At 37.6% G+C, this 12935-nt stretch overlaps 1 protein-coding gene across 6 annotated transcripts in view; it reads left to right on the top strand.

Moving 5' to 3' along the window:
• si:dkey-82f1.1 (DENN domain-containing protein 2A) overlaps window positions 1-2327 on the top strand; it is a 44177-nt gene extending 41850 nt beyond the window's left edge. For all 6 annotated transcript variants that reach the window (XM_046038329.1, XM_046038327.1, XM_046038326.1 and 3 more), the window contains 2 exons: window positions 926-1012; window positions 1459-2327. In XM_046038329.1, coding sequence (XP_045894285.1) covers window positions 926-1012; window positions 1459-1490 — 119 coding nt within the window. In that variant the 3' untranslated portion in view covers window positions 1491-2327. The remainder of the gene's footprint in view (window positions 1-925; window positions 1013-1458) is intronic.
• The last annotated feature ends 10608 nt before the right edge of the window (window positions 2328-12935 follow it).

Genomic DNA, 12935 nt, shown 5'->3' with positions numbered 1-12935 from the left:
TACATACATACATACATACATACATACATACATACACAGAACACCCTCATATGTCTTAAGTTAAAGTGTTTAAAGTAAGACTTTTTAAAACAGAAAAGCAGTAAAGCCCAGTGGGGCAGTTCTACAGTATATCACAATTCAAAAGTATGTCTCTTGATTTTATGGCTTGAGAGTAAGGCCTAAATCAAATGTCTTGATATTGTATATAATGTGTAAAAAGTGGGATGTATGTGACTGGGAGTATCAGGGAATTTCCAGTGAGTAGGGAGTTTATCTTCCTAAATTGAGTCATTGATATTGATCAATCCTTTGCAGATAATGGATGCGTTGTCCTGTAGTTTAATCTTTTCTGTTTTATTTCTTTTCACTCCACCCAGACTCCAGCTCCCTCAGCACGGTGGTGTCGGAGGCTTTTGTGCGTTTCTTCGTGGAGATGGTGGGTCACTACTCCCTCTTCATGGGTGGAGCAGAGCGAGAGGATGAGTGTGTCTCCTCCTCCACCATGCCCTGTCCCAATTCTTCCTCCTCCCCATCCTTTCAGCGTGAGGCCTTTCGCAAAGCAGTCACTTCCAAGAGTTTGAGGAGATTCTTGGAGGTGTTCATGGAGACCCAGATGTTCACCAGCTTCATCCAGGAGAGGGATCTGCGCAGGCAGGTCCTAGGTACTTAGATGTGATTACCTAGCAGTAGTGTTACAGAACATTTTATAAAGTAGAAATACTAGTTGAACACCCATAAATACTAAATAAAAATAATAATAATAATAATAATAATAATAATAATAATAATAATAAAAAAAAATATATATATATATATATATATATATATATATATATATATATATATAAGTTTTAATCCACATGCATGTAAGGAGTATCTTTAAAACATTGTACTTGAAGCATTCGACTTGTTCTTTTATTTCCAGGTCTATTTGAGGTGAGAGCACAAGAGTATCTGGACTCGCTACCTGGGAGCGAGCAGCGAGGAGTCAACAAATTCCTCAAGGGTCTAGGTGAGATTCACTGTATAGCCTCGACTATAAAAACCTGCCAGTTCACTCAGATTTTTACCATTTATAGAAAATAGTTATATAGCCAGATGTGGCGGGAAAGTCTCTGATATTTGATCAGAATCCCCATTAATGAACACATACATGAATGTCAGTCTTAGTTAGTTAGTTAGTTACCTACAACTTAAAATTACACAAAAGGAGGAGCTGGGCATGAGTACAATCACCAGCTATACAGAGTAACAGTGATAAGTAATATGTGATAATGTCCACGCTCTACAACTGCATGAATATGATTAGACGTTACTAGCCACACAGCTGTGAATGAGCCAATTGTTGTAAAGCATATTGCCACGAGAGGGACTTCAGTGCTTTATTGCATATTGCCTGAACTAATGCTAAGCTTCATTTTGTATGTTTCTTTTTAATTTGATTCACGTCTGTTGCAGGAAACAAGATGAAATTCCTTTCCAAGAAATGATGTTTGGAGTAAGGATGTCATCTGTGAAAGTAGGAAAAAGCAAGACAAGGTGTGCAGTTAAAAAGGAGCAAGACGCACAGAATGTAGAAATGGAGATGTGTCAAGGAAGACTCTTGAAGTGAACTGGACTCATAGTTTGTGAACGTGAGGGAATCTGGGGAAAGTTAGGGCTAACAGTGTTTCATTAGACTTTTCCCCAGGTTTTGATGTTTTACTGATTACAGTCAATCCCTGCAGTGTATTACTGTATAGCACAGCACAGTGTAAATGTTTTTCAGAACAGTGTTCTCCCTTTTCTGGTCACTGACTTCACCTATAAACCTGAGGGAGCGTCACTGACAGCCCCATTTTGTACTATAGTTTCCTAAACATTCCAAGTATTTTCTATAGAAGCTTTTATAAATACAAATAGTACAACTTCTTCGTCAACAGGAGGCTTTTAAGTTAATTTATATTCTTTTTAGACAAACCTAATCCTTTTTTTTAAATTTTCCTTCGAATGAGTGCAAAGAAATCTCCTGTAGTTTGTAATAGGCTTTATTTAACAGAGTCTAGTCCAGACTGTTTATAGACCACTTTGGGTTGTTGGGTAAATGTGCCACTGTATTAAGTAAGTTAACTTTTATTGAAAAAGGAATGAGCACCAACAAAAACAATGTGAATACATCTCTCACTTATGTTTGAGTATATGGTTTGGATAGACTCAATTCTGAAGGAAGTTGTGTATTGTAGGCCAATTGGTATCAATGTGATTCACAAAAGCAATTAGGTTTGCCTTAACCTTGATTGAGAATGCAATTGAACTTTATAAATAAAGGAATTTGAATTTTTTAATTACACCAATGCTTCATTATTTTTTAAGACAATATTGTAAATTCCTGATTCAAAGTGAGTTAATATAGCTTTTGCTGTTGCTACCATTGTAAACGGACTTAGTGAACATTAATATCTGTAGAATTGAACAATTGTTTGATTGCTTATGAATGTTGAAGTTACACAGTTTTATCACTTATTAAGCCAGTGGCAAAATTTTTCTCATTGAGCATTACTCAATGTGACTACTAAGTTGACTTTAACATGTGAAATCAGCAGTGAACCTTTCTGTTCCTTGAGCAAGACACTTCAGTCCCCTCCAGCTCCAGGGAGCGCTGTGCCCACATCCTGTTCCCTCTTTTAGGGGGGGATTCATTAAAGGTTCAGTTTAATGTATGTGTACGTGGTTTTACTTACACATATAAAATACAGAATATGTACCCTTTAATATGACCAAAATCATAAATGGTGCAGCCAATTGGTTTTAGAAGACACATCATGGTGATTTAATGGAGATATAATGCGTGTAGTAAAGGGGATTTAATTGATTGGAGTGCAAATACACCTGTATCTACAAAAGTACAACTTTTGGCAAGTGAGTATTGTTGCAATACCTGCACCATGAAGTCAAAGGAACTCAGCAAAAAGATGGTTGAACAACAAAGTCAAGGGATGGAGACAAGAACATTTCCATGTCACTAAACATCCCCTAGAGTTTAGTTAAATAGCATTACAATGAATCTGCATGGAGCAGGTGTACTATACAGCCCTGCTGTCAGCAACCAGGTTTTAGCACAGCGGTTGTTCCATCGGAGCACAACTTCTAGTCTCAAAAACTGGTGAGTGCAAAAAGCAACTTTTACTGGAATAAATGTGGTTCACTGGCACGTAGCTGCTTACTTTTTGAAACAAAGAAGATAGCCTAGTAAAATTCCAGGTCACATACATTATGAGTAGAAAAGTGTTACACTGTAACCAGCACTATGCCATACCAACAATATCCACTGGAGGACTCTGTTATCCAGGTCGTGTCATAATCCACGTGTTGTCCAAAGTTCAGAATTACATCTCAGACAATAAGGATTCCAAGCCTTTAATGACTTACACAACATGCCCAAGTCCAACAAAAGTATTGCTTCTTTTGCATATGTGAGAATATAAGCAAAGGAGAGGAGTGGATAGAAAGACTGTTAGAAGTGAAATGCCCACCAAATGTTTCAAAGATCTATATTTAATTTTGCTTATATTTACATTTAAATAAATATATCTTCTCTTTAACTACTATGAGGGTTCACAAGGTAATTTAATGTTATTCTATCATATATAATAATAGGTAGTGTAGGGGGTACACAAATTAATATCATGACATGACGCCTGAATAAAAAAACAATAAATGTGTTAGTCTGCTATAACATACTCAGTTTAAAAGTTAAAACCGGCATCATCCGCTGGGGTAAGTAAGTGGTATATACAAAGAAAACTCCACTTGTTCATGAGACAACAAACCCTTTAGTCCAATATATATTTTTGATAACATGACCCTATCGCCTACATCTTGCATTTAGTAGCATTCTGGACCCAAGTTGTATAATTGTTCATTTCAAAACAAGCTGAATAAACTTTATTCCCACAAGATTCTGGCTTTTACTCAGTAGGCTAGTAGGCTATAACATCCTTGACATACATATGCTGTTGTGTACAACTATTGTAAGTCATTAGAAGAGTTGAGCTCTATTCATGTTGTCATGTGTTTGTTTGTTCTTCCTCCTAAGGCAGTATCCCCAGGCTTTTAAAGTATTTTTAAATACAATATTTGTATATTTCCTTTGCACCCCCCACCACCCTTTCCTTTGCTTTCCTTTCCTTTTGGGAGCCCTCCTCCTCTCCTCCCCTTCGTCATTACGTGTTGACCGGTCAGACCTGCCTCCCTCCCCTCCTCTCCCCTCTCTTCCCCTCCTTCTCTCCCTTGGTCTTTTTCTCTGGCTTTTTCCAAGCTTCATGTCATACCACTGCTAATTCCTGGAATTCCTGCCCTCCTCTCGCATCAAACAAACGGCTTCAGGAAGCAGACAAGGCAGCAGAAAACAAGGGAGAAAAAAAGAAAAACCTTTACAGAGTCACTCTTTATTTAAAAAAAATCTAATATTGCTCCACCTGCCTGCCTGACAGACTGCTAATAGAGTTTCACCAGGTAAGCTCCTACAAGTGTTTTATAATTATTTAAAAGTGTTGCTCTCATGTTCAGATTCAAACTGCGTCTTCTATCGGAGTGTACACTTTCAGTTTTTTGGACATTGTGGATGTGGAGTCAGTATTTCACACCGCTGTCTCTCTGAATCATTGTCACTCACTGTCGGAGATAACATTCCTCAAATATCTCACATTTCTTCGCTCAAATTCCGACATTTTCCCCTTTAATTCCAGCGCTGGAGTGTGTGTGTGGTTTGACTTCCTGTGCTTCAGCCGGAACTTTTTTGAGGGACTAACGTCACAGCGGTTCAGTCAAACATTAGCGCCTGTCTGGGTAAAGTTTTACACCGGGAAACTGAGATGATTCAAACGGAGTATTTATTAACTCGCACGTTTAAGTCAGAGGGGCTTCACCCTCTTCTATCAACAAGTGTAAGTAGACTGCGAGACTTGACACTGCAGTGGCATGACTTCTTTCTCAGTCAATGACTTGATTTAATTGTCTTTTTAGATCAATTAAACACCTGTGTTTTAATAAGTCATACTATCACCAATGTAGGTAAGTAGGCCTATTCAGATCCTAAAAATACCACAATGTAAAAAATACTCAAGTAAAAGTATATATTACAAGTAAAAGTCAGGCATTGGAAATTATTTGGTGAAAAAGTATCAGCACTTAAAATATAAAAAGGTGGATCAGGCTACTATTTAATTATTGTTATTATTACTGATACATAGGCTAAGCAGGGTGTTGTAGATGGCTGAGCTGGAGCTGATTCTAGCCAAAATGTCTAAAGTAGCCCAACTAATAACTACACCTGTCAGATAAGTAATTATATATATATATTTTCCTCTGAAATATTGTGGGACAGAAGTATAATAAAGCAGAAGGTAAAGGAAGGAACAAATGAAAATACCCCAGTGAAGTGCAAGTATTGATGAATTGTACTTAAGCAAATGTAATTTGTTACCTTCCACCACTGAGTACAAACTGTATCATCAGTAAAATCTCTCTAGATGCAGAATGGTCGCTTCCTATACATTTATTATTATCCTGTATAGGCCTACAATGATCATTAGTCTTAATCATGAATTAAGTGAAGTGGAGCTAATTTTAACTGTAATTTTTGTAAATTTGTTTTCAAAATCTGCTAAGTAACTTTAACTGTCAAATAAATGTAGTGGATATCATAGTGTTCAGTATACTATTTGTTCTTGCTGTACATGGATGGCATCATGTGTGAATATGCTTTTGTTCTGTTCTTTGTGTGTGTGTCTGTTTGTCCACTACTACTAATAGTCCACATTATATTATATTTGTCCAAAGTGACTTACAATAAGTGCATTCAACAGAATACAAACTACAACTGAAGAACATGTTCTGGGCTGCAGTGCAAGTGATTACAAGTTTTACTGTTTGTTGTTTTGTTTTTGCTTTTTTTGGGGTGGGGGCTGGGAGTAAAGGGAGTAATTATATGTAGGTCATTTTCACACACATACACAGTATATGTACACACACATTTACTTGAGTATTTTCATTTTCAGGAAATATTTTACTTTTTACTCCACTAGGCTACATGTATTTGAAAGCTTTAGTGTTACTTTGCAGATTAAGATCTTACATATTAAGAAACATGTAATGAACTATGATGTTACATGCTGAATATTAAAACACCCAGCAGTGTAAACAGTAGTAAAATTGGCTCCAATTCTACCAACTTCATTATCAAAATTCTGCTCATACTGTTATGCATCAGCAACAATTATCAATTATTATAATATATAGTAATAACATTGACTCGGGCTGCATAATGAGCAACATTTCAGAGTGTACTGTGTTTAATTTCCAGACTGATGTCTGACAATCCTGTTTTTTGAAACATTCACCAATATGGAGTATAAAAACACACAAAGTAATTCACAGAAGAGGTGCAATAGATTATTTTCATTATCAGTTAATGTGCTAATTATTTTCTCAATTAATGGGTGAACTGTTTGTCTATAAAATGTCAGAATATAGTGCAAAGTTCCCAGAGCTAAGGTGATGTATTGCAATATCACTGAACGGCATTGTTTTGTACATATAACAGTCCAAAATTAAAATATATTAAATTTTCTTTCATAGAAGACAAAGAAAACCAGCAAATATTTACATTCGAGAAGCTGACACCATTTGCAGGTTAATTTTCTGTTAATCGACTAATCATTTCCCTTACTTACAGCATACTTTTAGATCTTGTGATGGACTCAACTTAATAACTTTACCATATGTGCTTCTGTAAGCGATGAAAAGTATTCAGAATTCCATGTTATGTATAAAATATTATACATTTCACTATATCCTGCCAACTGTACAACCACAGAGCTGAAAAGTCAGCTTTCGCAGCCAGAGATGGTTAACACAGGGGTGTGTGTGTGTGTGTGTGTGTGTGTGTGTGTTTTATGGTGTCCCACAGGGCAGCTGAGAGGAGTGTGTTTTCCAGAGAGGCAACAGGTGGAATGGAGCAGGGTGATTGGGGGTGGGGTAAAAATCACACCTGTCAAAGCTTCCTTGTTTGGATTTTTTTCTAGGCCTCGGCCCTTTTGTTTCCAAGGCTTTGGGTTTACTGTTGTCTCAGACAGATGAATTATATTGTAATGTGAACTCAAAGGTTGTATTGTTTGCACTGCAGTAGAGGTTGTGTGTGGGTGGATGTGACTGGGCTTAGAGGGGTGGATATGTATGTGTTTGTGTGGGTGAATGAGTGGAACAAGTAAGGGAGGTAAAAAAAAAGCATGAAAAGGTGTGCGAGCAAGCAGGGAAATTTGTGTTTCAACCTTGTTTGCAAGTCAGAGTGTGTGTTTGTGTGTTGTTGAGTTGCCCTGAGACAGGTCCTCTCCTCTGCGGAGGAGTGTGTGTGTGTGTGTGTGTGTGTGTGTGTGTGTGTGATGTTTTTTTTTTGGTGCGCTCATCCCACATAGCGATCATTCCTCCTCCGCTTGCACGAGAAAAACGAATAATGCCTTAGATATGAGCCTTGCAGAACAAAGACTTTCTGCACCCCCCCCCTCCTTTTCTACTAACAGCACTCTGCACCCACAGCTCTGTGCAGTGTGTGTGACTGTGTTGTCCATTGATTCCAGCCAGTCTGATGGATCTTTCTGTTGGATTATCTGGAGCTGATCTGATAGACCCGTTGTCCTCTCTGGATGCCATTAGATAAGGACTCGCAGTTGTAGGGTTTTGTATAATAGTGAAAGAATATACAGGTTTCATCTTGTTTTGAATTTAAACCTGACATAACTTACTGATATACCTTATAACGTTGATATAGCAAACCTGTTAGCATGCTCTTATTTACACATCCAGCAGACACTGAGTAACATTAGCATTCATTAGGGCCCGAGCACTAAAGTGCAAGGGCACCAATGGTGTCCTAGCATGAAGTGCAAGGAACCTAGTGTTTTTGCTAGGATTATTATTATTCTCCCACGGAAACGCATGTTTCATGGTCTTTGGATACTCGAAATCTCATGAAAATTTGCAAACACGTTGGGTCTGGTGAAAATTGCAATTTTCTGCAGTGACTGGGCTCAGGAGTGGCCAGGGGGCTCTATACTGTCCCCTATACAATTTCATCAGCAGTGCATTTCACCTAGAGGTATGAAATTTGCAAGGTAGATGCAATATGGTTGTGCACCGTGGTTGTGGAAAAATGGCTCAATAGCGCCCCCTACAAAATTTCAATGAAGCAGCCCCACCATATGTTTTTTACGTAGCTGTACGAAATGTGGGGGCCGATTTATCATTTCCAGACTTTAAAAACCCATCTTGGAACCATTCCCTCAACAAGAAGTTGGCCATTTAGAATTATTTAGGAAATTTCAACCCGTTTACACTCTCTGTACTGTAAAAAACTCCTCCTAGAGCTTTAACCCAATCTACCTCAAATGTGGGCAGGGCAATCTTAAGCGCCTTGCAATGTTAAATTGTAAAGCTTTCTTTGATTGATCAAATGGCATGTCCATGGCGTGCCGTTGAATTGATGTTTCGGCATGAAAAAGGAAGTAGCATGTAAATGGACTAGACATGGTCAGATCTGTCCCATAATTCACAAGTAAAGATGTCAATATCCAGTGATATTGATAGCGCCACAGTGATAGTTTCAAACTTAATTTCTTATGCCTCATTTATATTTTTACCCCTCATAGCACCTTAACGGACAAAAATGTCCATAGTAAAGCACCACATCCATCACAAAGTTCTTGTCAAATGCTGTTGTCTTGGTGAGTAATTATTCGGCATTAAACAGGAAGCTGTTTTTTGAGAGCTATACCCTAAAAACCCTACTGGAAGTCAGCCACTTTGAATTGAATAAGTAACTGACACCTCAACCAAAGTTTGTGAGATATTTTCGACACATCACCTGTGTGATTTTTGCATGGTTAACTCCAGAGCTGTGTCAGCTTGGGTGCGGTGTAAAGGCCCCAGCTGTCGCTGCACCCAAGGCACCCATGGGGGTGAGAGACCACTCAACTTGCAGCTTTAATATGAAGTTGTGTTTCTGGCCACCTGGCAAATTTAAGTCCAATGTTCACTCTCCTTTTAGCTAGTTTTGGTCGCCACCATGTACTGAGAAAAATATCTGGTTCTTCAGCTGTTAAATGCCCCATTATGTTCACCAGCTAGACTATAGCTGCAACAGTTATTTTTCATTACTGATTAATATGCAGATTAATTTGTTGATTAATTGAATAATCGTTTAGTCTATAAAATGTCAAAAAATGAAAAACTTGAATGGACATTTATTTTACTAGAGTCCAAGATCACGTCTTTCAATGTCTTGTTTTGTCTGACCAGCAGTGAAAAACCTGAAAATATTCACTCTACAATAATATTAAACAGACAAAAGCAGGAAATCTTCACGTCTGCAAGGCTGAAAACAACAATTCTTTGAACATTTCTGCTTAAAAAATTATTTAGAAGATGTAATATCAAAATATTAGCCTTATTTTTTCAGACAATTGATTAATCAATTACTCGACTAATAGTTGTATCTCCAAGCCAGATGCTAACTTTGTCTGCTGTATTTTGCTGAACAGGTTTTTTTTTTTTTAATGCTGAAACAGCTGTCTGTTGTGGCTTAAAACGAGAGTGGTGAGACTGAACCAAAAAGTAAGTGTGTGTGTGTGTGTGTGTGGTGGGTAGAGCTTGGAGACTCCCACTGGTGCGGCCCAGAAAACATATGATCTCAGCAAACAAAACAAACCGGTTTGTCTCCACCGGCTCTCACTGCGACTTTTCATCGCATAGCCTGATATCCTTTACCCTTTACTGCTGCCTTATTTTCTGTGCTGACTGTGTTTCCTGCCTTTACATTCCTGGCCTGATTAGTGGAGATTGTGACCAGTTGAGTACAAATCCACGCTTACACACACCCTCACTCACCAAATACTAACCAAATACACACACAAATGCATGCTCAGACATATATATATATATATATATATATAATATATATATATATATATATATATATACACTGTACACACATACAATGCATGAGTGGGAGTAGGTACTGTTGTTTTTGAGCACTACAGACAAACACAAACCTATATAAATAATTCAGGTTTTAATTCACCTTTAAATATTTATTTTCTTAAATATTGACGTGCATTAAAATACCCATCTGACCTTTGCACTTCTTCTTATTGATAATGATAGTGGTTGCCTTGGAATGCAGTTGTATTTAGATGCTGCACTTGTGTTGTTAAATTCCAACATTTGGGGGCGGCTGTGGTGGAGCGGAGCGTCCTCTGATTATAGGTTTGGTGACACATGTAAATGGTCTGTACTTGTATAGCGCCTTTCTAGTCTTTCTGACCACTCAAAACGCTTTTACACTATATCACATTCACCCCATTCAGAAACCAAAAATACATATTCACAGAGGGGGGAGCAATTTGGGTTTCAGCATGATTTGCATAAAAAAGCGCTCTTGAAATATAGCCATTTACCAACAAGACAAAGACATTACAGCTGTGCTAGTAGCTCTGAGGCTATATTTAAGTAGATGCTAACATCACAATGCTGACATTGTAATTGTAGCAATGCTGATATGCCGATGGCATGTCTACATTTATTCATCAGCATTAAACAAACACAAAGTACTGCTGAGGCTGATGGGAATTTTATTATTTTGCAACTAATGTTATAAGTCTTAGAATGAAATTTTGACCTGATGAGCCCCGTGTAGCCTAGCTACCTGCCCATCCAGCTGGCACAGTACAATGCAGGGCAAAGGTGAACAGAGGCTCTCTCACCTGCAGCTTCTCGTGATGTTTGCCTCTGTTTTGTTGTATGTGTTTCTCAGTGTGTGTATTGAAGGAAAGGCTTTATTGTTGCCACACTGTCTGCATGTGTGTGTGTGTGTGTGTGTGTGTGTGTTAATATGACTTAATATAAATCTGCTTGAATGGTTTTTGTGAGTGTGTGTTTAAGCATCTTTGGCTCATGCTTGACGTGTGGGCCCCTTTCTTTGTTTTTTCCTCATAATTTGATTCCATAAGTGAGTTCGTCTGAATTGGAGCGTGTGTGTGTTCATGTGTATGTGTGTGTGTGCAGTTGTGTTAAGGGGTGGAGGGCAGTTGGATGGTTACGTGGCCCCCTGACCACAGCACCAGCTGGGGGATTATCCTGTTGAACGGATCCAGAGAAGAGGGGCCTCGCCTGGGGGTGGATGAGAGACTGGACTGGATGGGTGAGGGAGGAAGAGGGGGGAGATAGTGGAGTAGGTGGAGGGCGGTAGATTTAAGGCATGGCTTAGGTTAATTAACCTCTTGCACACTAATGGTTTATGGCCTCCACAAATCTCACAGTGACCTACAGTGGGCCCCGAGCTGGAGCTGCAGTTAGTTTAAAATCAGTTACACAAACAATTTAAATGTCAAATTTGAGTTATGTTTAGTGATTTAGTTTTGTTGTGATTTTAATAAAGCAACTGGTTTACTGTTGAGTAGCTGGTGGGCTCGTGATCAAGAGATTGAGGCTTATTGGATTGTTCACCAGAAAGATTTTGAACTAATTTGAGATTTTATGTGTGTGATTTAAATCAGAAAAGTTGTATTTAGATTACTTCTGCTCTGCTTTCTGTACAGGTAAGAATGTCTACATTGAATCTGAGTAGCACCAGAAAAACCATTACATGTTGTCTTTATTTTTTTTTGTCAAGTAATGATTTGAGTTCTTTGCATTGCTTCTCCAATTTGCTTTTTCATGTTTTCAGTGATTTTGTTGTGTTGCCTAATGGCTGGTGTCTCTTTGTTTTGTGTAAAAGTCTCACTTTATGAGCAGAAGTTTTGTTGGGCTCAGTTATTTTAGTTTTTTTTACGTAAGCTGTAAAAGCAATCAGTTACTGAAACCTTCATAGTCTCTCAGGAGACAATCTGTTAACTAGGTGATTATGAATAATGTTACACCCACTTCAGTGTGGTGTCTGTTGGTGTCTGTCACATGGAGTTCAAAGGTTAGATATTCATATTGTGCAAGAGTTAATGGAGAATATGAATAGGGCTGTAACTCACAATTGTTTTCATTATAGAACTAATCAATTAATCAGACAAATAATCAACACATTAATTGACATATAAAATGTCAGAGAAATTGTGATTTTCAGTATTCAGAGTCCAAGGTGAAGCTTTCAAATGTACTGTACCAAAAGATAGTGAATTCCGCATTACAGAAGACCAATTCAACCAGCGAATATTAAAAATTTAGAAGCTGGAACCAGTGAATTTATGGCAGTTTTGCTAAAAAGATTATTTCCTGTCGATCAACTAATTGATTATTCAACTGATCGTTTTAGCTCTAAATATTTCCGTTTGTAGTAGGGTGAGACCAGTAATCAGCTTCTATAGTTTAGGACCACAGCTATTTTCATGATGGATTTTTTGTTTAAGAATCATTTGATCTATAAAATATGACAAGTTCCCAAGTTTAATTGTTTGATTCATTTGACCACCAGTCTGAAACCAAAATATATTTATTTTACAATTATATGTTTGGCATGTTTGCTTGGTAAAGATTTAAATGATTAATTTGTTCGCACATTAAAAATCAAATGTCCAGTGATTGTTATCTGCCAACAATGTGTTTGTCTGCCTGGATATTATATTGTAATAAATAGTATTACTAGTAATGACACTCATGGTTTCAACAGAAAATTCATTTTAAATACGTTTTCAAATGCCATAATCCCTTTCAACCGGACAGGAATACATTTCTGGGAGTTTAAACAGTTTAAATTGAATTATGTATCCACAGGAAATATAAGCTAGTGACAACTTCAATCTAAAAAAAACCTTAATACTTAATTAATATTTGTACTTAATACTACCAACACAGATATCAGCCTTCAAAAATCCCATATCAATCATACCCATTATGTATACCTATGGAGACTG

The sequence above is a fragment of the Micropterus dolomieu genome, linkage group LG22 (assembly GCF_021292245.1).
Source record: "Micropterus dolomieu isolate WLL.071019.BEF.003 ecotype Adirondacks linkage group LG22, ASM2129224v1, whole genome shotgun sequence".
Taxonomy (NCBI): Eukaryota; Metazoa; Chordata; class Actinopteri; order Centrarchiformes; family Centrarchidae; genus Micropterus; species Micropterus dolomieu.
This window is presented reverse-complemented; position numbering and strand designations above follow the sequence as displayed.